The 26,566-nt window shown below is 32.6% G+C and overlaps 1 protein-coding gene across 4 annotated transcripts in view; it reads right to left on the bottom strand.

Annotated features, from left to right (window-relative positions):
- Positions 1-15,241: 15,241 nt before the first annotated feature.
- Positions 15,242-26,566, bottom strand: part of LOC146533783 (uncharacterized) — a 62,312-nt gene continuing 50,987 nt past the window's right edge. The window contains exons 3-9 of one of the 4 annotated variants that reach the window (XM_085194917.1): positions 24,615-24,695; positions 22,466-22,582; positions 21,872-21,982; positions 19,709-19,832; positions 19,134-19,221; positions 17,831-17,929; positions 15,242-17,615 (exon numbers count right to left, since the gene is read on the bottom strand). In XM_085194917.1, coding sequence (XP_085051043.1) covers positions 17,319-17,615; positions 17,831-17,929; positions 19,134-19,221; positions 19,709-19,832; positions 21,872-21,982; positions 22,466-22,582; positions 24,615-24,695 — 917 coding nt within the window. In that variant the 3' untranslated portion in view covers positions 15,242-17,318. The remainder of the gene's footprint in view (positions 17,616-17,830; positions 17,930-19,133; positions 19,222-19,708; positions 19,833-21,871; positions 21,983-22,465; positions 22,583-24,614; positions 24,696-26,566) is intronic. The other 3 variants (XM_085194919.1, XM_085194918.1, XM_085194920.1) reach the window with 3 other exon arrangements.

Raw genomic sequence — 26,566 nt, 5'->3', positions numbered from 1 at the left:
GTTCCCTCTGCCTACCCTGTTGTTACTCATTCCTCAGGGAATATTAAAAATATCCTCCCAAATTGAGTTCTACGGTTACATTCGAACGCGTCATTCTACTTGATTTATCTTTAACGTAATTGATAGGAAGCCCGGGTAGATAATGTACAGTCATTTCGTGTCGCCGCGACGTGATTGCCTGCTGAGATTTATGTGTTTCACATTTTTTTTTTCACAATATGTACTAAAATGTATGTATTTATTTATCTTTGGTGTGTGACTGTTAACGCGAATGGTTGTGGGTTCGATCCCCGCTCGAGGAAATAAATAATTATTTAAATTTAGGTATATTTTTATTTCTACGTTCTGGTGCTGAAGTAAAGTGCGACGTTGAGTTCCGCTACTCAGCACGCAATGCTTTTATAATTCGGCGGTAAGTGGGGAACAGAGTGTCTTAACACTACGTTTTCTCTGCCTATACATGAAGCTGATTTATTTATTTTATTTTATTTCTAAAACTATGTATCTTAATATTTAAACTTTATTAACGACATAAGATTACACTATTAAAGTCAATATATATTTGGTGCGGTCTGATAACACCACTATAAATTCAGCCTGGCTCAGAGTTGGATGACCCTTGCCAAGATCCTTTCTCACTCAAACTACTAGTTTTCATTTAGTACTGGTTAATGACTTATTACTAAAAGCATATCAGATTTTTTAAAAATCCTGTCTAGACTCTAAGTAAAGTTATTAAAATTATTTTATTAATTAAAAATAGGGGAACCTTTTAACAGGATATTTTTACGTGAAGTCAGGAAACTGTCATTTTAAGTTAAACAATTATGCTAAAAGTATAATATGTTTATTAATGAAAAATAGACCAGCGACCTTCGTTTCTGAGAAGCCTTAAAGGCATCCCACTCTATCCCGCGGGAACTGTATTTCTAAAATGTAACTTAGGTAAAATAATTACTAATTACATTATTCATAAAATATTGAGGAAGACGGTTGTGGATGGATGTAGGTAGTTTTAATAGTAGGGTAGTGTTTTTGTCGGTCGTTAATTTCAAATTGGTAAACTTCTGCTTAATTTATAAGAGTAACTGTAAAGTAAATAAATTAAACTGAAAATTAAGTTTGTCCGTTTGATACGTGCATTCTTCCTAAGGGGTTCTGTATTGATAAAAAAACCGGTTAAGTGCGAGTCGGTCTTTCCCACCGAGGCTTCCTTGAGGTTAGAAGCTTGAGGCTTAGAAGCTTCATTTTTTCAGTACTTCAAGGGATTATAGACCTGAATATTTAATATTAATTTCAGTTTGATACCTTCACGGAACCTCGAGATAAGTAGTCTTGACAGATGGACAGATTGATAAAAAAAATATACTATAAGGGTTCCGTTTATACATATTGACGTACGGGACCTTAAAAATATAAGAAGGTATAACTTTTAATCTAATTTCTAATAATATATAATCTAATATCTCTAAGGCAAAGACTTTATTAACCTTTCCTTGTTAAATTTACCGTTCACTGAATTCGACTTATTGGAATAAAAGAATCAATATGATCCATTAAAGTTAAAGGATGAAAAAGGCTATTTTAATATTTTAATTTGTTGGTTTTGTTTAGGATACCTTCAGAATTAGACGGAAAGTGGGAAGCGGAATGTTTAACTAGGCTTACTCTGCCTACCCTGCTACGTGCGGGTTACAGAGTACAGATGAAATAAAAAATGCAATTAAAATCTTAACAAGATTACGATTTAAGTCATTAGTTATTTAATTGTTTGGGCGTTTGAATGCTTAACAGTTTTATAGATACTTCAATACATGTGATTTATTTTACAGACGTTGTTTTTAGAGGCATATATTATTTATTACAATATATAACTTAAAAAATGTATTCAAAAGAATTGTTATTCTAAATAAATTAAATTAAAAATCGTAAATGCGTAATATAGTTGTTCTTTGTAAACCACATATTTCCCAGGATAGTAGAAGACAAAGTAAAGTTAAAATATTTGCGTTTTATATGAACACGAACGAACGCCCTAGTTTCAGGTGTTCAGGCTTATTGTAATGATGATTAGTTCTCTCTTCTTCCCACAAATTGTTATTACTTTTGCCAAAGAATAAAAATAGAAATAGAAGTGACGTTTGGCTAAAAGCTTATTTTAGAGACTATTGTAAGATTCTAGAGATTTACCAAATATTTGTTTACACCAAGAGTACATATAGATACGTCATAAAGCTTTTAAAAATTCTTACAAAGAAACACTCAGTTTTTTCATTTTGCTGGAAACCTATCCTAAGTAACTATGTGAACGTATTCATGAAACGCAAAATAAATATTGTTCTTTTGTATGCAAATGTTTCTGTTAGCATAAATGCTATTAAGCAACACTGGCTTGAAAATATACACTGACAAATATATATCTATATATATATATATATATATAATCGAAAGGTCACTCACTCATCACGAAATCTCAGAAACTACATGTGCTAGGAATCTCAAATTTTGCATAGGAGTTACTTATAGGACGTAGGAGCTCGCTAAGACGGGAATTTGCAATATTCGATTTCTAAGGGGTTGTTTTTGGGGTCGAAAGTTTGTATGAAACTTCGTTACTACAAATGCTAGGAGTCTCAAATTTTGCATAGACGTCACTAGGACGTAGTCATGGAGACAGAAATTGATAATAACATAGTTCACGCGGGTGAAACCGCGAGCGGGCCGCTAGTATATATATATATATATACAGGGTGGAATTGTCAGCACCACTTTAAATGAAACCACAGTTTTAACTACTCTATAAAAGTCTAATATAATTCGGAAAAAAAATAATTCCCAAAAATGAAAAAGTTATTTTTTCAAACAAAATAAATAATAAAATTATCGTTTTAAAATAAAACGCCATTTGTAAAGTATAACATAGGCACGCACACACTTACCTGTCAAAGCGACAACGTCGCACACGTATGTGTGCGTCACACGAAATACAGGTATGGATAAAAATTGTGAAATGAAAAAAAAATCCTACGTCTAAACTGTTGAGGTACCTTGATTAATTTCTTAGGTGTGGGTTTGGAATATATTATCCTATATGCAGTTTCAATAAAAGAAGCGCTGCCTCTTCCACCCTGTATATTAAAACTACGTAACCTCACACAATTGTGCACATTCAATTATGGTTTAATAAAATCTAAATTTTATCAATCAAATCATCATTTTATAGTAATTCATCATAGCCAGTGAGTGGCGTTATGTAAAGCTTAGCTTAGCTTAAATTAAACTTTATTTGGTTCAAATGAAGTGGGGTTAAAAAATTGTGCTTTTATAAAACTAATCCCATATCAAGACGCCAGCGTGTCCAGCCAAGTTAAAAAAATGGTAACACGCGAAGTCTATTTTACTCGAACCATTTCAAGCTAATTTTCCCTTCATAATTCGTACACCTTAAACTTTTTGAAACCCTTGTAATGTATATAAAATTACAACAATTTAAATCAAGCAGTTATTGATATATTAACGTTTAAAAACTAATATTTTTTGACTAATTCTCTCTGAATGTCAATTATTTTAGTTCACTTTGATACTTAAACATAATATTTTTCTGATTAATATTTGTGAAAACCAGGAAAATGATAACTTTAACACTTCTCCTGTGTACTATAATCTTTGATTGAACTAATAAATTGTGCGTCTTGCGAGAACTTTTTTCCCACACAGTTTCATTTCAATTAACTTTATTGGTTGTAAATAGTTTTAAATGTACATTTAACTTGGGTTAATTTTAACCAACTTCATCTTAAAGCACTCCGTTCCCATTAAGACACTTCTGTTCCCCACTTTTCACCGATTTCTAAAGGCACTCAACGCTCAGTTAACAGAGCTAAGAAATGAAAATATAAAATATTTTAGTTCATCGAGTGGGATTTTACCAGAACATGTTTACAGTCGTCATGACAGAGCTATTGGTACATACGATACGATACATTTAATGATCAAAAATAAACAGAAAATAATGCCTAACAAGTTACTAGTCAACATATGGTACCTAGATCCTGGAAAATGAATACAAAAATAAACAAACGCTATTCACTCAGTGAAAGGAAAAGTTAAATAAAAACAAAGTGAGTTCCACTGAAGGGGAAGCGTCCAACATAAATCTCGTCGTATTTCTACATTCAGCCCTCGTCGCCCCCAATTTGCGAGCTTATCTTACAGCGCCATTTGCGTGATGCATGTCAGACACTTTTAAAAATTCTAATTCTCTTCATATGATACGAGGAGTTTGTTCTACAGTTATTTTTTTTAGTGCCTTTAGTGCCTAAGATGTGATCTTTAGATAAATTAATTTTTAACAAAAAGAAAAATCGACTTCTAACAACGAACTAAAAAGTGAAAAATAATTTAACAAAGATTTTATAATTTTGAAGTCTTGATGGGAAGCTTTACCTTTCAAACAAAAAAAAATATCAAGATCGGTTCACCCAGTTAAAAGTTATGAGTTAACAAAAATTTAAAAAAAATAAAAAAATAATACAGTCGAATTGAACTTACAGAAGTCGGTTATAAACAAAAAAGCAGCTTCACTCTGTTTCTGTTTAAGTAGATAAATAAAAAAAAAATGAAAGATATAAATACTTAGAAAAATAAAGTTTAATATTGAATAAATTATAAGCAAAAAATCATTTTTAGAAAAAGCTTTTATTTAAACGCTTTAAAAAGGAGAAAATAAAATTTGTCTTTTAAATTTTAACTATCAACTCATAACCTCATTGTACACAATTTATATGATCATAAAAGCTTGTCGCGCGATTTATTTGTGTAACTAAACTAGTGCTAATTTAATTATGTAAAATCTGCTAAGTTTCAATTTTTAAAGTTTCAATTTAATTAAATATTGATTAACGCGACAAGCTTTTATGATCATATAAATTGTGTACAATGAGGTTATGAGTTGATAGTTAATAAATTATAAGCAAAAAATCATTTTTAGAAAAAGCTTTTATTTAAACGCTTTAAAAAGGAGAAAATAAAATTTGTCTTTTAAATTTTAACTATCAACTCATAACCTCATTGTACACAATTTATATGATCATAAAAGCTTGTCGCGCGATTTATTTGTGTAACTAAACTAGTGCTAATTTAATTATGTAAAATCTGCTAAGTTTCAATTTTTAAAGTTTCAATTTAATTAAATATTGATTAACGCGACAAGCTTTTATGATCATATAAATTGTGTACAATGAGGTTATGAGTTGATAGTTAAAATTTAAAAGACAAATTTTATTTTCTCCTTTTTAAAGCGTTTAAATAAAAGCTTTTTCTAAAAATGATTTTTTGCTTATAATTTATTTTTTACTTTTTAGCTACCACTGGCTAGGTTTCTCACACTAGAGACATGTACCACGATTCCTCTTCTATGGTTAGAAATGCTGTTGGCGACACTAGACCCTTCCCGATTACAGTGGGGGTTCACCAGGGCTCGACTCTTAGTCCGTTCTTATTCAATGTAGTGCAGCCTCCATGGCTGATGATGTATGCTGACGACATAGCACTCTTTGACGAGAACCGACTGATGCTGGAGCGTAAAGTGAACCTCTGGAAGGGTACGCTTGAGAACGGCGGTCTTAAACTAAATGTGTCGAAGACCGAGTACTTGGCCTGCGGGAGCCCGGACTCGAGCACGATCCTTATAGGTCCTGAGCCAGCCGTTAAGTCAGAAAAGTTCAGGTACCTTGGATCCGTTATGCACGAGTCTGGAGGCATCGATCACGATGTCCATGGCCGGATAAGTGCTGCCTGGGCCAAATGGCGGGAGGTCACTGGTGTGGTCTGTGACCGAAGAAAACCGCCAAGCTCAAGGGACTGATATACAAGAGCATCATACGACCGTTTCTTTTATACGGCAGCGAATGTTGGTCGGCACTATCTCGGCACACTCAGGAGCTTCACGTCACGGAAATGAAGATACTGAGGTGGATGTGCGGCGTAACGCGGTCTGACCGCATACGCAACACATTCGTTCGAGGTAGTTTTGGGGTCCGTGACGTAGCAGATAAGCTCCAAGAGCGCCGCCTGAGATGGTTTGGCCACGTTACGCGCCGGTCTAAGAACTAAGTCGGATGGAAGTGCCTTGCTATATCACTTCCTGGAGTGAGACCTCCTGGACGCCCAAGGAAGCGCTGGTTGGATGTCGTGATGCCGGATATGAGAGACAATGGTCTAACCACTGAGGACGCTAAAGACCGCGCAAAGTGGAGTAGGTTGAGTAGGAAGGCAGACCCTGGCAATAGCCGGGATTAATGCCAGGAGGAAGAAGGTTTCTCACACTAGATGTCATATTATTTTTCTAATTATTCTCGGCAAGCCCTTTCATTTGATACCCGTATTGCAGATGTGCATAAATAATAACTATTCCGCCATCTTAGATGTTCCGCCATATTGGATTTAGAAAAACGTCACATTTTTCGAGTTACTCTCAACGAGCCCTTTCAATAGATATCCATATTGTACAAGTAGACTAAAATTAACTCTTCGGCTATCTTGGATGGTCCGCCATATTGGATTTAGAATGACGTTAGATTATTTTTCGAGTTGCTCTCAATGAGCCCTTTCATTTGATATCCATATTGCAGAATTGCAAAAATAATAACTATTCGTTCATCTTGGATGGTCCCCCATATTGGATTTAGAATGACGTCACATTATTTCCTAAGTTGCTCTCAAGAAGCCCTTTCATTTGATACCCATATTATAGAAGTACATTAAATATAACTATTCCGCCATCTTGGATGGTCCGCCTTATTAGATTTAGAATCACGTCACATCATTTTTCAAGTTGCTCTTAAGAAGCCCTTTCATTTGATACCCGTAATATACAAGTGCATCAAAAATAACTATTCTGTTACTTTGGATGGTTCGCCATATTGGATTCAGAATGACGTTACACTATTTTTCCAGTTACTCTCAACAAGCTCGTTCATTTGATACCCAAATTATAGAAGTTCATGAAATATAACTATTCCGCCATCCTGGATGGTCCGCCATATTGTATTTAGAATAAAGTCACAAACCTTATCGTGCATTGTCATCCAAACCAATAGTGTATACAAAATTTCAGCTCAATCGTACGAACATACCTTTCATTATATGAAAGCACAAAAAACTTGAATCGTGACGATTCTATTGGATTTCAAGTGATGTCACATTATTTTTCTAATAGTTCTCGGCAAGATCTTTCATTTGATACCCATATTGCAGAAGTGCATAAATAATAACTATTCCGCCATCTTAGATGTTCCGCCATATTGGATTTAGTATAACGTCACATTATTTTTAGAGTTACGGTCAACGACCCATTTCATTTAATATCTATATTGTAGAAGTAGACCAAATAGATACTCGGCTATCTTCATTATCCTCCTTATGGGATTTAGAATGACATCACATTATTTTTCGAGTTGCTCTCAACGAGCTCTTTCATTTGATACCCATATTGTAGAAGTACATTAAAAATAACTATTCCGCCATCTTGCATGGTCCGCCATATTAGATTTAGAATGACGTCACATTTTTTATCGTGCATTGTCATCCAAAGTAAACGTGTATACAAAATTTCAACTCAATCGGTTGACGATATCTACTTCAAAATTGAGCTCTAAGATTTCACCCGAACCCACATACATACATTGCAAGTTAAATAAAAGCTTTTAAAATTTAAAAGACAAATTTTATTTTCTCCTTTTTAAAGCGTTTAAATAAAAGCTTTTTCTAAAAATGATTTTTTGCTTATAATTTATTTTTTACTTTTTAGCTACCACTGGCTAGGTTTCTCACACTAGAGACATGTACCACGATTCCTCTTCTATGGTTAGAAATGCTGTTGGCGACACTAGACCCTTCCCGATTACAGTGGGGGTTCACCAGGGCTCGACTCTTAGTCCGTTCTTATTCAATGTAGTGCAGCCTCCATGGCTGATGATGTATGCTGACGACATAGCACTCTTTGACGAGAACCGACTGATGCTGGAGCGTAAAGTGAACCTCTGGAAGGGTACGCTTGAGAACGGCGGTCTTAAACTAAATGTGTCGAAGACCGAGTACTTGGCCTGCGGGAGCCCGGACTCGAGCACGATCCTTATAGGTCCTGAGCCAGCCGTTAAGTCAGAAAAGTTCAGGTACCTTGGATCCGTTATGCACGAGTCTGGAGGCATCGATCACGATGTCCATGGCCGGATAAGTGCTGCCTGGGCCAAATGGCGGGAGGTCACTGGTGTGGTCTGTGACCGAAGAAAACCGCCAAGCTCAAGGGACTGATATACAAGAGCATCATACGACCGTTTCTTTTATACGGCAGCGAATGTTGGTCGGCACTATCTCGGCACACTCAGGAGCTTCACGTCACGGAAATGAAGATACTGAGGTGGATGTGCGGCGTAACGCGGTCTGACCGCATACGCAACACATTCGTTCGAGGTAGTTTTGGGGTCCGTGACGTAGCAGATAAGCTCCAAGAGCGCCGCCTGAGATGGTTTGGCCACGTTACGCGCCGGTCTAAGAACTAAGTCGGATGGAAGTGCCTTGCTATATCACTTCCTGGAGTGAGACCTCCTGGACGCCCAAGGAAGCGCTGGTTGGATGTCGTGATGCCGGATATGAGAGACAATGGTCTAACCACTGAGGACGCTAAAGACCGCGCAAAGTGGAGTAGGTTGAGTAGGAAGGCAGACCCTGGCAATAGCCGGGATTAATGCCAGGAGGAAGAAGGTTTCTCACACTAGATGTCATATTATTTTTCTAATTATTCTCGGCAAGCCCTTTCATTTGATACCCGTATTGCAGATGTGCATAAATAATAACTATTCCGCCATCTTAGATGTTCCGCCATATTGGATTTAGAAAAACGTCACATTTTTCGAGTTACTCTCAACGAGCCCTTTCAATAGATATCCATATTGTACAAGTAGACTAAAATTAACTCTTCGGCTATCTTGGATGGTCCGCCATATTGGATTTAGAATGACGTTAGATTATTTTTCGAGTTGCTCTCAATGAGCCCTTTCATTTGATATCCATATTGCAGAATTGCAAAAATAATAACTATTCGTTCATCTTGGATGGTCCCCCATATTGGATTTAGAATGACGTCACATTATTTCCTAAGTTGCTCTCAAGAAGCCCTTTCATTTGATACCCATATTATAGAAGTACATTAAATATAACTATTCCGCCATCTTGGATGGTCCGCCTTATTAGATTTAGAATCACGTCACATCATTTTTCAAGTTGCTCTTAAGAAGCCCTTTCATTTGATACCCGTAATATACAAGTGCATCAAAAATAACTATTCTGTTACTTTGGATGGTTCGCCATATTGGATTCAGAATGACGTTACACTATTTTTCCAGTTACTCTCAACAAGCTCGTTCATTTGATACCCAAATTATAGAAGTTCATGAAATATAACTATTCCGCCATCCTGGATGGTCCGCCATATTGTATTTAGAATAAAGTCACAAACCTTATCGTGCATTGTCATCCAAACCAATAGTGTATACAAAATTTCAGCTCAATCGTACGAACATACCTTTCATTATATGAAAGCACAAAAAACTTGAATCGTGACGATTCTATTGGATTTCAAGTGATGTCACATTATTTTTCTAATAGTTCTCGGCAAGATCTTTCATTTGATACCCATATTGCAGAAGTGCATAAATAATAACTATTCCGCCATCTTAGATGTTCCGCCATATTGGATTTAGTATAACGTCACATTATTTTTAGAGTTACGGTCAACGACCCATTTCATTTAATATCTATATTGTAGAAGTAGACCAAATAGATACTCGGCTATCTTCATTATCCTCCTTATGGGATTTAGAATGACATCACATTATTTTTCGAGTTGCTCTCAACGAGCTCTTTCATTTGATACCCATATTGTAGAAGTACATTAAAAATAACTATTCCGCCATCTTGCATGGTCCGCCATATTAGATTTAGAATGACGTCACATTTTTTATCGTGCATTGTCATCCAAAGTAAACGTGTATACAAAATTTCAACTCAATCGGTTGACGATATCTACTTCAAAATTGAGCTCTAAGATTTCACCCGAACCCACATACATACATTGCAAGTTAAATAAAAGCTTTTAAAAAGTCAGTAAACTTGACATGAAGCTGTCCAAAACGTTACAAATACAAATTACAAAAGCTAAATTTTAAAGGCTTTCATCAAAAATTATAATTATTCTGTGAAGAATTACTTGTTTTTATATAAATTCATCTTAATTGAAAACTGCTATTTAACAAAAATGATTCATGTAGTCATTCATGAACAACACAAAAAAGACGAGATACTTTTATATTTGAGGTTTATTAAATATTTGTATTATATTCGAAATTTACTTAAAATATTTTTAACTTTATAGTAAAATAGTCAGCTATTACTCGCCAAATATTGTTCAAAAAGTGGGAACTTGGGAATAATAATCCGAACAAAATTCTCTTCATATTTTTTATATTACACAAGGAAAACATTTATATTCTTCTTTATTTTAAAAACGTTTCGCCACATGCGAAAAAGCTCGCAATTAGCGTTGATTGCACTCACAAAAACCTCAAATATTTTACGTTGAAAATCCTTAATGTTTCCGATGGGTCGGGTGAAGGAATTTATTACGCAATTTTCACGCTAAAATGAAACTCGACAACGGCAAACATCACTTCCGATTTGAAATCAATAATTAGGGTCCGAGCGCCCCATACTTTGAAAATAAAAATCGTTATTTAAGAAAAAAATTAAGTGTAAGAGACCAGTCGTAGCACAGGGGCACAAGCGCGTGAATGTAAAAGCGATCGGTTGTGGCTTCGATTCCCACTCGAGGAAATTAAATATTAAATATTTTTATTTCTTCGGTCTGGTGTCGAGGCAATGAACGACCAGTTGAAGACGACCACTCAACACGCAATGCCTACAGAATTTGGCGGAAAATTGGGACCGGCAGTGTCTTAATGGGAACGGAGTATCTTAACACTAGGCCCAGGATCCCTCACTATGCCATGACGGCTTCAAATATAAACACATTGCGTGCTGAGTTTCTACAGAAGGCCACCGAACACACGCGAGTTTTCCTAAAAAATCTTACGTTGTAAGAGTAGTGCTAAGTTATTTTTTCATAGGAAAGTGTCAATTAGTGTAAACCTGTCGAAGCTTATTATTTTCATGTTGACAAATGGAGTTTTGCTCGTAAATATGTCTTATGAAAGGAAGGTGAAAAGATTTATTACTAAGAATTATCACGATAGGCCATATATTTGGTTTGGTTTATTTCTGTATATATGATGATGTACTTACGAGGTGATCGTGGCTGGTTGTAGTCTCGGGCCCCACTTAGGAGAGAGAGTATATTAATTGCATATCCTCACTCAAGTAGACCAAGGTGTGACGTAGAGTTTCACCACTCAAAACCAGAATGTCACGAATCCAAGTAGCAAATGAAGATGGGAGTTTTTTGACACTAGATTCACTCTGCCTACCCTGATATATGTGGGGCATAGCTATGTTTTAACTTTTAGTGAATGCTTTAAAAAGTATAACTTCGACTTTAGACAACATAATATTTACATGAAAGTAACTTTTTATTATTAAAATATCATCTATAATATTTTAGATTTTACTTTTATTTTTTAAATACTGTCTCGTTGGCCATCTTAACGCTATATCTTAAGGCAAGCTCGAGTAAAGGAAAGTGTTCTTAGCATTTAATCTTTTTATCTTGGGTTTCTTTTAATTTTATGTTTTCACTGCATCTCTAAAGATCTTATGCGAAAATAAAACTAGATCACTCTTATTAAAGTCAAAATTGTATATTAATATTTACGTTAAAATTTCAATATTTAACTGTATATATTTTATTTGTAAGATTTAGTTTATTTTATAGTTTTTAGTAGACTGCGTAATCGATATTAGTATAGAGTTGGAGGACGCTATATTAGTGAGTTATTAAAGGAAAAAATCAATTAAGTATTATTTATTAAGAAAATTATTTATTGTTTAAGTTTTATTAAATAACTTATCCTTAGTCCAAATATTTTGTACTAAGATTATATATTCAGACCACCACCAAGTCCACTGAATGGGCTTATCTAACAAGGGTACCGATATCTGCCGGAAGGCTATCATCATCACTATTATCACCTCGAAACTTCAGCGTGGGCACTCCGTAACTCCGTATGGTAACGACAACCTATTCACACGTCTTTATATATATTTATCTATACTTAATATAATAAAGCGGAAGAGTTTGTTTGTTTGTTTGTTTGTTTGAACGCTAAGATCTCTGGATCTACTGGTCTGATTTATTATGTTTTTGTTTTGTATGAAAGCTGCATTCTTCAGAAGTGCTATAGGCTATATAATATTACATTACACATATGTACTAATAAATTAAAATACTTTCTAATTTGACATGCAATTTATTCTGCCATGTTAATAACAAACGTCGTCGCTACGCGACCGCGTTCGTTACCGCGTCATTTTGATATTCATCCTTATGAAAATAAATATAATAGTCACTTTTAGCATTTCATCTAGGTTGAAATTATATTTGTATAGAAATTATATTCTTATATTTCAAGCAGGCGTAGCCGCGTCCGGGTCCGCTAGTATAATATATATTTTCAGTTTCACGCTATATCCCGCATGTAGCAGAATAGGCAGAGAGAGCCTAGTGCTAACACACTCCGCCCACTATCCGCTGAGTTAGTGGCTGATTCTGGAGGCATCGTGATATTGTGGTTTTGAGTCCCAGAGTGGAGGAACACACAATACCATCAGAATTTCGGAAAGTGGGGAACGGAGTGTCTTAACAGTATTTCTCTCTGCCTATCCTGCTGTGTGCTGGATACAGCATGAACCTGATTTATTATTTTTTTTTAAAATTTAAATAAAGGAACAACTTACGGCGACTTCGTAAATTCTCTTGTAAATAACATTATAATATTTCTAGTTTTACCTTAAAGCGGGTTTATTCATAACGTGACGGCCATATCTTGTGAAAGCTTCCTTTTCACACTTAATCGAGTTTGCTGGAAAAGCGCTTCTAGTATACGTGGTATTTGATCAATATTGAATTCTTGCTCAAATCACTACAAAGCGTGCCTGTAATTTGGTTACTACCTGCTATTATTGTATATTAATTTAGATTAAATTATAAAAGCCGTCGTGGTTCAGGGGAAAAAAGGTAGGACTAACGCAAGGGTTGTGGGTTTGATCCTCACTCGAGAAATTAAAATATTTATTTAAATTTATATATCACCATAAACAAAGAATTTAATGCAAATGCTAAAAGTATAAAAGTAAATGTATTTGACTAACGCTTTTATATCAACTTTTAAAAATAAGGGTACTTTTAAATATAAGGGTTGCCTCTAAGAGACTGCTTGAAGCAATAAGGCCGTCTTTGCATATATTTTATAAACATATATTGTTTTTTTTTTTCTGTTATCTGTATTTTTGTGTGCAATAAAGTTTTTTTCTATTCTATTTCTACTTCTATAATATAATAATTTCACAAATTACAATTCTCAACCAGATATTAACCCATAACTACTTGTATAGCAAGTATGTCTTGTAAAGTACTATGATTGTAAATATGTTGTTTCTGCAAGAAAAACGTAAGACTATACTATTAATAACGTAAATGTTATCTTATTGCAATGATTTTTTGCAATTGCAATGATTTTTATTATAAAAATTGTAATAAAAGATAATAAAAGATAAAATGTTCTATTAAATACTCTACATAATTTTTGAGAGTAATCTATCTTTCTCTAGAGGGAAAGATAGATAATCTCAAAAATTACGAGAGAGGCGTCAAGATAAAAAATATCCCCATAACAGATTACTCGAGATGTAATATCGTTATTCTTTTATGACCCTTTGTACATTACGGATTTTGTAATGTTTCTGGTGGTTCTGCGAAAATGAAACCGGAAATGGCTAGAAAAAATTAAAATGCAGGAAAAGCTTTCATGTTAATATAACGTTTTGTTTTTGTTTATGTTTGAACGTTTATATGATATTGAGAGATAATTAAGGTTTTTTATTATATTAATTCTTATCGTTTGTAAGACTACCTAAAAAGGTTCTGGTAAGTTATACTTAATACAGGTATAGTGGCTATCAGTGACAAACTGTGAATGTGATGTAAGGTGGCTGTTGTGAGATTTTATTTTCTTCTGGACTGTAGAAGAAACGCGACATTTATCTCGATATTGGCCCTCTTCCTAGCTTGCTATGTGCAAATACAGTGTGAAGCTTTATATAATATCAATAAGAAACAATTTACAAAAGTCCTTCAACTAAAAAGTATCTTGAACCCTACATATGTCTTTCATATATGTATATTTCACAAGTCTACAGAGAAAGGACAGATGGATGACTCTAACTAAAACTTAAAACTTGTCTTTCATATATATTTCAAAGATCCATAGTTTTGATAGATACTACTATTATAACTTTGATGGCAAAGTTGCGTGAACACACGCACAGTCTAAGTGCCCAATTTGCCCAAACATTCTTGCGGTTCCAGAGCTCCTTGAGAAAACCCATATGTTAAGAGTATATGTAAACCGATCTCATTTCTTAATGGAAATTTACCTTTCGCTTAGAAACTATTAGGATTTATTAAGAACGAAATATATTATTATTTTCTACCTGAATCCTAATTTGTCTATTTTAGATATCTTCCGTACCTACCATTTAGGTACTTAATAGATCTGTTTTCTGTGTTGCAATTAGTTAAGTAATAAGTTTAGCACTCAAACAGTTTACTTTTCATATATTTACCACTGATATTAATTAAATTAAGAATCTCTCAGGAGGTACATTGTGAAATAAAAAAAATTACTTATTTACGTTATATATGTATGACTGTAATAAGAAAAAGCTTACAGATATATTAATTATGTAATGTTTTAAATATAAATCTTTGAATCAATTGTAAAAGTGTATGCGACAGTTGCGAGTTGTTATTTCTTTTGGAGAGTTTATAATGTTGGCATTTTTTAACATATTAAATTATAATCGACATATTTATAACACACAGTACTCAATATGAAATATGGCGGAAAATGTAGACAAATTAACTAATAATTAAATTCTGTAAGATAGGTACCAATACATATCGATATAAGCAGTTAATAAAAGAAATGTAGCAGATTGTAAATAATTTATTTATAATTAAATTTTATACAATTTAATACTGAAACACTGACAGGTGATAATTTATATATAATTTATTGATTATATAATGGCTAAAAAATCTTAAAAATGCAGAAATCTTTAGACATTTATGAGATTTTTGTTCACGTTTCTAGACCTATTGTACTGAGTTAAGAAAAAAATCTTTTAAATATATTTAGTGATAATTAGGCACCACTTTGTTTTAAATTTACAAATGAATATTTTTGTTGAATTATTCAGTTGGTTGTAATTTATATATGTATATGTTTAACTGTATAAATGAATGAATAAATTATAATTATTTATTAATCTTGGTCTTAGATCTTAAGTTCAAAATAATTTCGAGAATACTCAAGGCCTTGTTGCATTAAAGCTAACAGTATAATAAAACCTAATGTAGAGTCAAAATGTTGTTTTAACGATTATAGCATCTTAAAAATTTATTTCATTGAAGACCATTCCAACCTTTACTGTTTTATTACACTTAATTTATATTATTTACAAGATAATTTCATATTTGGCAATAAAATTATTTTAGGACTAGAAATAGAGTAGAGTGAGAGAAAATCTAGGAACTAAGCTAGGGACGACGTATGATAAATTTTGTGTTGGCAGAAAATTATAAGAAATTACCTTTTTGATGCTTTAAATATCATTTTTGATAAAATTTTAAAATTACTGTGAAATAAAAAATACTACATAATTTTGTAGAGGTTTTGTTTGATTATTTCATCACTCAAAATACAAATAAAATTATTTTAAAAGACTTCATTGTGCGATTTCTAATTTCTGAATATACAAATGTGGGAAACTCCAATATTTATAATATAAACATTCTACTGGGTTGGTCTAACCGTGGAATAATTATGTTTAAATAATGTTTATGTTGCAATAATAATGTTATTATTTTATTGAAACCTAGTTCCATCCATTCTATTAATTATATGTTTTATTTTTCAAAATATATGACATAAAATTTAACAAACGTCAAAATAGAAGCTAAGAATAGTAGGACGAATTTGATAGGGCTAAATTAGATTACAGATTACACTACGAAATGTTGGGATTCAGAATTATATTACGATCTACTTAAGAACTTTTACAATATAGTAGTTATGTTGTGAGGCACCGAATCGCCCTTCATTGTTCGAATAATTTGGATAAATCTTTTAATTTTAAATTATGAGGAAATCAATAAAATTAATTTAAACGAAATATTTGATAATACATAATTAATTTTGTATTTTGTGTAATTAATTCTGTAAATTTCATATATTTTTATTGTATCAAAGAATAATTTTGTTGAGAGAATTTTGTCGAGTTTTGTATATGTAGGTTTTTACCAAATAATATTACAATTTACTTTAAAGGTATTTTATACAAAAACAGATTTGAACAATACAGTCAAGACACAAACGATGAATCATTAATTGGTCGAAGTTTAACAAAGATTTTGCTTTAGACGGCATTTAAAGGCGCTTAAGTTCTAGAGTCGTTTTAATAATTAATTGATTTCAACGTAAGCCTTGCTAGTAGGGCTGTTCTGGCGTTTTGGTTTTTCTTTATCTCAAAATGTGTTATTTTTAGTACTTGCATATACAACAAAAATTATTTGAAAAATTTATTATTTATGAATGGAAACGGAAAAAAATATTATATTTTTTACATAGCACCACACATCTAGTTTATTATATTACAAACTATCAATAGAAGAAGATATGAAGAGAAAGATATAAGGAATCTAGTTTTGCTACAGATTTATAGAAAGATTTTAAAGACATTATTACTAGACTTATTATAATTTTAGGACATTACTCTTAAATTAGTGCTTCCATATGTATATTGAAAATTGTATTTATAATAGTTGGTTTTTAATATACAATTCTAAATAATGAAATAAAAAATTAATAATTTTATAAACAAAAAAAAAACACATGATAATAGTATGTAGTATGAGAGTTGATTATTTATTATTAACAAGTAATGAGGAAAAAAATGAACATATTTATTAAAAATAAAATAAATTGTCTAAACAATAAAAAAATACTAAAACAATAAAATAGAATATATTACACATTAGTAATAGTCAAACGTCTGGGACTCCTATTAACATTGGTCGTGGAACCTCTGACGTGGACTTGGACTGAGCCGTGTGCTTCAGAATGAAGGCTCGCCGCTCTCGTAGTCCTAGGGGACGGAGCACAAACTCGAAGGTCTACCGCGCTATGTAGACTGGCAGCTCTCGAGGATCTGGGCGTGTGGCCGTTATCTGGAGCCAAGGCTGGGAGGTCGGCAGCGGAACGAGACCTCCGTGGGGGACTTTCTGGTATGAGAGCCATGCCCATACTTCCCACAAATACTGAGTTCTACGAAATATTTAAAAAATGAACATTATTTTTCTATCATATTACTTGTAAAATAGTAACATTAGTGCTTTTGTTTTTCCTTCTGTTTACAACAATTTTGTTTGTTGAACTTCATTTAAGTTTTTTACATGAAATTCAGAGACAAATTTTCTAGTTTAAAAAGTAAGTAAGATTTTAAATGAGAAACTAGGCAAATATCATTTAATTTTTATTACCTGTCGTGGCCGGTGGGCGAGGTACCCACAAGGTTGATATGAAGGGAAGGACCCGCCGTAGTCATAGGACACGCACCCTCGGGAAAGAGACGCACGGTGCTGTTATAGAAACTCGTATTAATTTAGGAAAATTATTATTCCAAATATTATAACCATATTATAAACAGTTGTGGGAATCCCCATTTGGAGGAATGATTATATTGTGGTATTTAACCTAACAACAATGGCCTTTACTTAAACAAATAATTGTTTTTAAATATTATTTTTCTACTTGCTATTAATAAACAGTAAAGAGGAACGTCTATTATCAAAGAAATGTGATTAGCACCAATTGCCATATTTTATTCAATGTACAAATGTAGGTCGTTTGTTACATCAGACTGAAGGCTGTCTTCAATAGCAGACTAATTTGGACATTCTGAACATACATATATGTAAGTAGCTCCCTATAAGCTATAATTTAGTAGGTTAAATGGTTAAACATGAGATTAATTTTAATAAACTTAATATCACTATTAAAATAAAAAGAGAAGAACGTATAAATATTGAGTGATTTGACACATCTTAAAGTTTTCTTTTACTTTAGACATAGATCCACTGCACTATTTAACCAATACATAACTAAGAAATCATCTACATATATCTTTTCCATTATATAGCCAGAGAGACAGAGAGATTGATGGTTGTGGTTTCGACTCCTACTTGCAGGAATGTTTGTTTATATGCCTTTTCTGTTAAAATAAAGTTCGGCGTTGAACTCCGCCATATAACATACAGTGTGTATTTCGAGAGCAAGGAACCTAGTGTCTTTATACGTAAGAGGTTCACTCTGCCTTCTCTGATATATGTGGAATAAAATATGAATCTAAAAAAACTACAATTCCTTTTAATAGATTTCGGGCCTACAATTATTGGGTTAAATCGGCCAAACTAATGTAATGCTAATTTACTATTTCAGTTTATATAAGTAACTAGCGGCCCACTCGCGGTTTCACCCGCGTGAACTATGGTTATTATTAATTTCTGTCTCCATGGCTACGTCCTAGTGACGTCTATGCAAAATTTGACACTCCTAGCATTTGTAGTAACGAAGTTTCATACAAACTTTCAACCCCAAAAACAACCCCTTAGAAGTCGAATATTGCAAATTCCCGTCTTAGTGAGCACCTACGTCCTATAAATAACTCTTATGCAAAATTTCAGATTCCTAGCTCTGGTAGTTTCTGAGATTTCGTGATGAGTGAGTGACCTTTCGATTTTATATATATAGATAAAGAGCTGCTAAAGTATTAAGCTGACTTACGTGTGGAGGAACTGAAACAGAATTTTCCGCGAGCGCACAACTTTGTCTGTGTTGCTGTTGAAATTTTGGCTGGTATGGCTCTAGCATCCTATAACAAGATTTCATATTTTAAATTGTAAAATTAACTATATGTATAACAATTATAAATAATATCTAAATATTAAATATGCATAATGTAAGGTAGTATGAGTTCTTGGCGCAGGAGCACAAGCTTATAGACTGCAAAAGCGACCGGTTGTGGGTTCGATTCCCACTCGAGGAATAAGCTCTGGTAATGAGGCGAAGATAAAAGCAATACGAAATATATATAAGGAGGAATTCGTGTAATATTCTCATAACTTAATTTTATGATGCTGATTATATACGTATAACTATATAAATAAATTGTTGATAGTCAGAAAATAAAAATCTAATTTAAATTTATAACCTCTAGTACCTACTATATTCAATTAGCCTATAATTTCGTCTAAATTTGTTTTTGTTTTCATAATTTTCCATAACATTTTCATATTTTAAAATATGTTTTAAAATTAGAAAGCTATCAATATTTATTTAAAAGCATGGATTCTACGTACAGCTTATAGACGCACCTGATCTTGCCCCAACGATTGAAGAACAGCGCTATTGCAGCCACCCACAGGAGGAGGACAAACGCGACTATCAATGCTTCTTCAGCTCTCACCACTACTCCGCCACCATCTGTTCAATAAGATATGGAATTGAGAAGCTTAGGATTAATGTAGAATATAATTTTTGATGGGGGCACAAAGCGTGTGATTGTAACGCGAGGGTTATGAGTTCGATTCCTACTCGGGGGAATTATTATTATTTATTAATATTTGTATTTCATAGCTCTGGTACCAAGGCAAAAATGTGGATTTAAGTTCCACCACTCTCCACGCAATGCCTCGACAAGGTTCCATACAGCTTGAAGATCTTGCATTTTCTGTCAAAATTTTATAAAATTGACAGAGAATCCTTCACTTTCCCTTCATTTGTAAGTAGGCAATGAACAACTTTTCATATGTTTAATTGTAATGAACCACATTTGTCATGTTAACATTAAATAATTGTTGCAGCGTTGAGTATCGCCTCTCAACACGCAGTATCCGAAATCGAATGAAATGTAGAGAACGAAATTTCTCAACAGTACATTCAAAGATTACTCAAGTTATTTTGTTAACTTAATTAAATAAAAATAAATATGTTTCACAAAAAAATATATGAAGACATAAGAAATTGTAAAAAGAATAATTTGAATAGAATGAAGAAAGAAACTTTGCATCTGCGAAGAAATAAAATATGTAAATCCATTATACCTTTTTATTTTCCCCTTTCTTTGAATATTAACTAATTGCGGTTAGAATATTTTTTCTATACAAATTGGCCTCATTGTGTATCCGAACATTTTCAATAAACGTGTAATTGGTTTCGAAGTGAAATATACTCGTATGTTTTCAATACATTGTGTATGGCTGATAGCCGCAGGCGATGGTTAACGAAATAAATTGTCAACATGTAACTTAATATATATCTATCTATATTTACTATATATCTATTATATATCTATCTATACTTACTATATGTTTTTACTACATATCTATACATGTATACTACCTATATAAATATGAAAAGTTTGTTTGGTTGAGAGAGCTAGTCTCAGGAACTACAGTTTGAAATTTAAAAATCTTTTTATGTTGTATAGTCTATTTATCGAGGAAGGTTATGTATTATATTTTACATCATCATCTATAATACATCATCATTTTTATTCGTTTCGAAGTGTCCATGAGAGAGTTGGCGCGGGAACTTTTTTCCTTTACGATGTATATATAACAGCGGTAGGCAGAAGGAATTTGGGAACCTAGTGATAAGACTGTTCCCATAAAGACACTTTCGTTCCTCACTTTCCCCGTATTGTTGGGGCATTGGATATTGAGTGACGAAACTCAAAGCCGCGCTTTGTCTCGTACCAGAAATAAGAAACGAAAATATTAAATTATTTCTATCTAACCTCCAGGACAAAACCACGGGCAAAAGTTTGTGTAATATATAAATTCCACATATAGCATGGTTTTCTTGCCGTTATCTCATCAATCATTTACCACTAGAGTACCTTTCATACTGTATTGTTCGTAAGTCACGTACGCAATTATCGTTGACTACTTGTCTAAGAACCGCACTCAGAGTCGGCAATTAGATTTGGACTGATATTAAATCTATATAAGTATTAGTATGCATGTATAAGAATTTATTTCAGTCTAATATCAGAGTGAGAAACGGAGTGTCTTAACACTAAGTACCCTCTGCCCGTATGCAGGATACTGTCTGAAGCTGATTTAATTATCAATTTTTTAATCAAATATCGTTTTATGTTTATTACCATTTACCCTAGTATCTAGTATGATAAATCATTCATAAACTTACATTTTTAACTAGAAATAAAAATAAAAAAAATACTAATAATAATAATAGAAAAAATTAAAGCATATACCAAAAATATTTTACAAATTTGCGTTTTAACTATTGGTAATTATGTTTTGCATTTAGTTTATCTACAATGAATATAAAGGCAAAATTATCATATGAAATAAAAAAATAAATTATTATTACAATATAGCCAGTCTATACTGTTCTATTGACTGTCTACATACATATTTACCTACTTTAAAAAAAAAAGATGCTTTGTAGCTATTTGAAATTCGTACTAGTGGTCTAAATAGAGACAAATTACTAACCGATATTCGTTAAAGATAAATTTGCAATCGTTATATCAGGATTCGTTGTACTTGTAGGGTGTAATCGTAGGAAAACGTCGGCGGGAGGACAGTCGGTAGGTTTTCCTCTTTCTGAAATAATAATAATGAGTATAGCTACTACATACAGACCATGCGGTGCAGAAGTACGTATGTATGTAGTTTCAGCCAGTTTCTGGAACGAGTCATGGTAAGAAAAATAAAATTTTTTGGAAAAAATATTAATAAATTGTTTTTATTTGTTCTCTTCTGGTAACCAGAGAAAGTGCACCGTTGGGTTCCGCCAATCGTAATGTCTTAAAAAAGTATCTTAAAAAAGTTCCCTTTGCCTACCCTGCCATATGCGGGAAACACCGTGAAGTTAATAAATATTTTTTTTAAAATAAATTATTTTCTTAATTATGAATATGCAAGTTTTCTGCTTGAAATATTTAAAATATTCATACTTACCTGAATATAATTGTGTTAAGAAATTTCGAGAGCGACGGAGCCAATTCATGCCAATTAATATAACATTCTAAATTAAGCTTTTTAAAAATAATCCTCTTCTTAATTAGATTATCACAGATGACTTACCAATTTCAGATGTTGATTGGTTTGTCCTAGAATTTTGTCCTGGATATGAAGATGAGGGCGAGGGATGCAAACGCAGTACCACTTCAGCAGGTGGTCCTCCTGTCACTCCACTCCATTCTAACATAATATTAGGAAATTTATTACACGAATTCATATAACTTAGGAAATTGAATAAAAAGTTATCTAATTAATGGAAACAGAGTGCCTTAACACAAGGTTCTCTCTGCCTATCTATGCGGAATCGTGAAGCTGATCTAAAGAAGTTATCGTATGTATGACCATAGTGGTATATTTGTAATGTATTTGAAAGTAATAATAGTGAGTTTTTTTTTCAGTATCAGGTAGGCAGAGGACATCCAGTGTTAAGATTCCGTCGAGTTCTGAAGGAATTGCATGTTGAATTCTCCGCCCTCTGACTTGAAAGCCTCTTGAAGCTGCCTAAAGCGAAGAAATGAAAATATTAAATATTTAATTTCCTCAAGTGGGATTCGATCCACATCCATCGCGTTACAGTCACACGCTTATGCCCATGTTCCATGACGGCCTCAGTGACTGAATAATTCATAGTTCTCCTGGGAGGTGTGTCATGTAAGATATACTTATGTAAAATACGATATTGGCATCAAGTATGCAAATTGCATTATTTGCAACAGAATATTAGTGATTAGAATTTCGTTACCTTACCTATTACAAGATTTATAAGGCGGGACGACGTATGTGGATATAAAGAAATATTTTAGAAAACGTATATACATATTTAATTTTTTAAGCGATTCCTTAATAAAGAAGAAAAATGATAGAAGTTGCTTTCTACGTATGGCTTAGTGGTCAGAGCACTTGGACGGCTCGAGTCCTTATCGAGTCATGTAATTTTTTTATGCTAGCTAAAAATAATTAATTCGTATAGATTTTGTTAATATGATTTTAATAATGAACACCTGTTATATGATAATATAATATTATTTAATGCATTTTACGTTAAGTACTTTTTATACCTTAAAAAAAGTCATGAAAAATTTTACCTTGTAAGAATAATGGTACGCATAATATTAGCGTTATTTTAAATATTTCAACAACCATCTTACGTATAATGAATTAAACATCAATTCTTCACAGCGATATTAAAAGATACTTAAAGAAATAAGGTCACGATTCATTTATAAAACATTTATTGTTTTTTCCTTTGAAACATCCTTACTTACGTATTTACAGTTAACAATAGAAATACGATACAAAATATAAACGAGACGACAGAAATTCCAGAATGAAAATAAGAAGTTAGAGGCCGTCTGACTGTAAGCTCGACAGTCGTTGTTTCGATTAATACTGTCTCTGGTAATAAGGCAAAGCGCGGCTAGAATTCCGTCACTTAAAATAGAAAATAAAGAAAAACAGAGAACTAAATACTAGAATATAATATTACATTTTTAACATAATATATAATCAAACAGTCGACGAAGCGAAAGAGGTAATTAGAGGCCGTAGCGTTTTCTCTCCGTTTTTTCTTACTACCCCGCTAGGGATAAAGGGTGAAACTAAGTAAGTAAGTATAATCAAATCTATCATAAAATATTCATATATATTTGCAGGCGAGTTTATCAATTACCAATTCCACTATGACATTATTATAACAATTTTATTTAAATCGCTGTATTTAACTTGTAGCAGAAATTCTGAGCAAGTAAGCTTGAAGTCTGACTTGTGAATAATTTACGTATATTACATACCCATGAGGAATATGTCGTAATTCGTCGTTATATAACTAAAGACATGCATGGATGTTGCCAAGTAAAAAATTATAATTATAAACTAATATTTTCCTTAAATTTCCTTGCTCTGATGGAGAGGGAAAGCGCGGCGTTCAGTTCCGCCACTCAACACGCAATGACTCCAGAATAGGGAGCATTCATTTTTTTTAATGGTCTCGAAAGTTCTGAAGAATGTGGGGAACGGAGTATCTTATCACTAGGTTCCTTCCCTACCCTGCTATATGCAGAATACAGCGTAAAATTGAAAAAAAATAAGTGAAAAGTAAAATCTATGCAAGTTAAGTTCACGCCACTCGTGAATATTAATATACATAAAAGCATTTCTCTTTGTAATCTTTTAAAGCTTGGAACATTTAGGACATCAATCATTAAAGCTTTACCACTCTCACCAGCGGAGATGCGAGATGGATGTGCTGGCGATTTACGCGATCCTACCTCCTGTCTTGACTCCGTTGCACTTTCTGTAACAAATAAATTATGAATGGTTGAATTAAATGATTTTAAACCGAATTCTAAATGTAATTTATTAGTTTTTTAACTTAAATGTAAATTTAACACATACCAAGATATATGGGGAGGAAAGTTTTGGAGACCTAATAAGACCATAAAAAAAGCCTTAATATCTTTACTTTAAATATCAATGGTCTAATTAAAAATAAACGATATTTTTTTTAAAATATTTTAAATGATTCCCATAATGAAAAATCGTAGAAAATTTTTCAATAAATAACCCAGTTCTATTTAATATCATAAGAAATGTAAACAAATACTAATATTATAGGAAACATAACCAGAACTTTGCTCTTAACAATTTTTACGACGACCTTCACGAGTTTCAAATGTCCCAAACTTAAGTAAATAGGCATCGTGGAGATTGCGCAAAGTTGCTACCAGTATTGTTCAGTATTGAATTACTTTTCATTGTTCTTTTAATAAATAAAATAAAAATCGTATTGTTTCTTTTATGACCTAGAAATTGTTTGATTGTTTATTTTTAATTACTTTACAGAGAGAAAAGGAGTCAATTTTCTGCATATTTCATTAATTATCGTCTGTCTACTTATTCGTTTTACCGTTTCTGAACGAGTTATATATTTTTTTTGTGTAAGTACCATGGCAATTTTACTAAATTCCACGTTTCGTTAACGTCACAGGTGTCCTTTCTAAATTTATTAATATCAATTAAGTTGCATCTTTATTAATATAATACTTCAATATTCTGTTTGAATCGACATGAAATATCAAAGACATAACGAGATTTAATATAAAACAATACAGTATAAAAAAACATGTATAATTTATCTTCATTATCTAATTTAAAAAAAGTTATAATTAACAACCTCCAGTTCAGAAAGTGCAAATTGGCGTCTAATTACTTTTTAATCCTTCCTTAACTTCATAACAGTTGACGAAATATACAAATTGATTAAAGTTTATAAAAAAGTTGCAAAGCACGAAACATAATTAAAACTTTATTAACAAGTGAAACTTTTAACATGTCTGCTTTTTTATAAGAGATATTCTTTTCAACAGTTCTGGCAACACTGACGCTTCTTGATTGATGACAGTATCCTGGTCAAGTTTATTTGCCAGCGGCGGCCATTAGCAACTATTACTAAATAATCAACTTACAATGAATAATTATCAGATAATCAACTTATAACAAATTTGTAGCATATGAAAGAAAAAGTATGTATTAAAACTTTTTATTATTATTTTTTTTATCAGACTGCGTAATATTAACCAGAAACTCCTTCTATCTTTCCAAGAGCTAAAAAGATATCTAGTCTGGTGTACAGTACCTAATTGAGGAAAATAGCTCTTAACAGCTCCACGCGACGGTTGCTTTTTATTCGAAGAGTTAACGCTACGGACTCGGTAATAATGTTCTTATATAGCGTAAAAAGAAACGTTGAATTAGTGGACACATTGTATTTAGATAGCAAAGTTTTATATATATCCGTGTACCATCCGAGTGAAAGTTGCTTACAATAACTTTTTTTCAGTTTCACGCTGTATCCCGCACACAGCAGGGTTTTGGGGAACCCCAATTTCCGTCGAGTTCTGGACTGTATTGCGTGTTGAGTGGCAGAACTCAACGTGGCGTTTTGTCTTTACACTAGAGCTAAGAAATGAAGGTATGGATTTAAATAATTTTACTGAAGTGGGGATATTTTTTGATATTTTTATTTGTGCTGTTTTTGTAGGATAAATTTCATATATGATTAGATCTTTAAACATTTTATAGTAAAGCTTAATTAAAGTTTCAAAGTCAAAGTCAAAATTAATTTCTTGCTCCTAATATCTATATTTCATAGTTTTCTCGATGTAC

The sequence above is a fragment of the Heliconius melpomene genome, chromosome 12 (genome assembly GCF_056956725.1).
Source record: "Heliconius melpomene rosina isolate 202511_hmr_F chromosome 12, ASM5695672v1, whole genome shotgun sequence".
Lineage (NCBI taxonomy): Eukaryota > Metazoa > Arthropoda > Insecta > Lepidoptera > Nymphalidae > Heliconius > Heliconius melpomene.
This window is presented reverse-complemented; position numbering and strand designations above follow the sequence as displayed.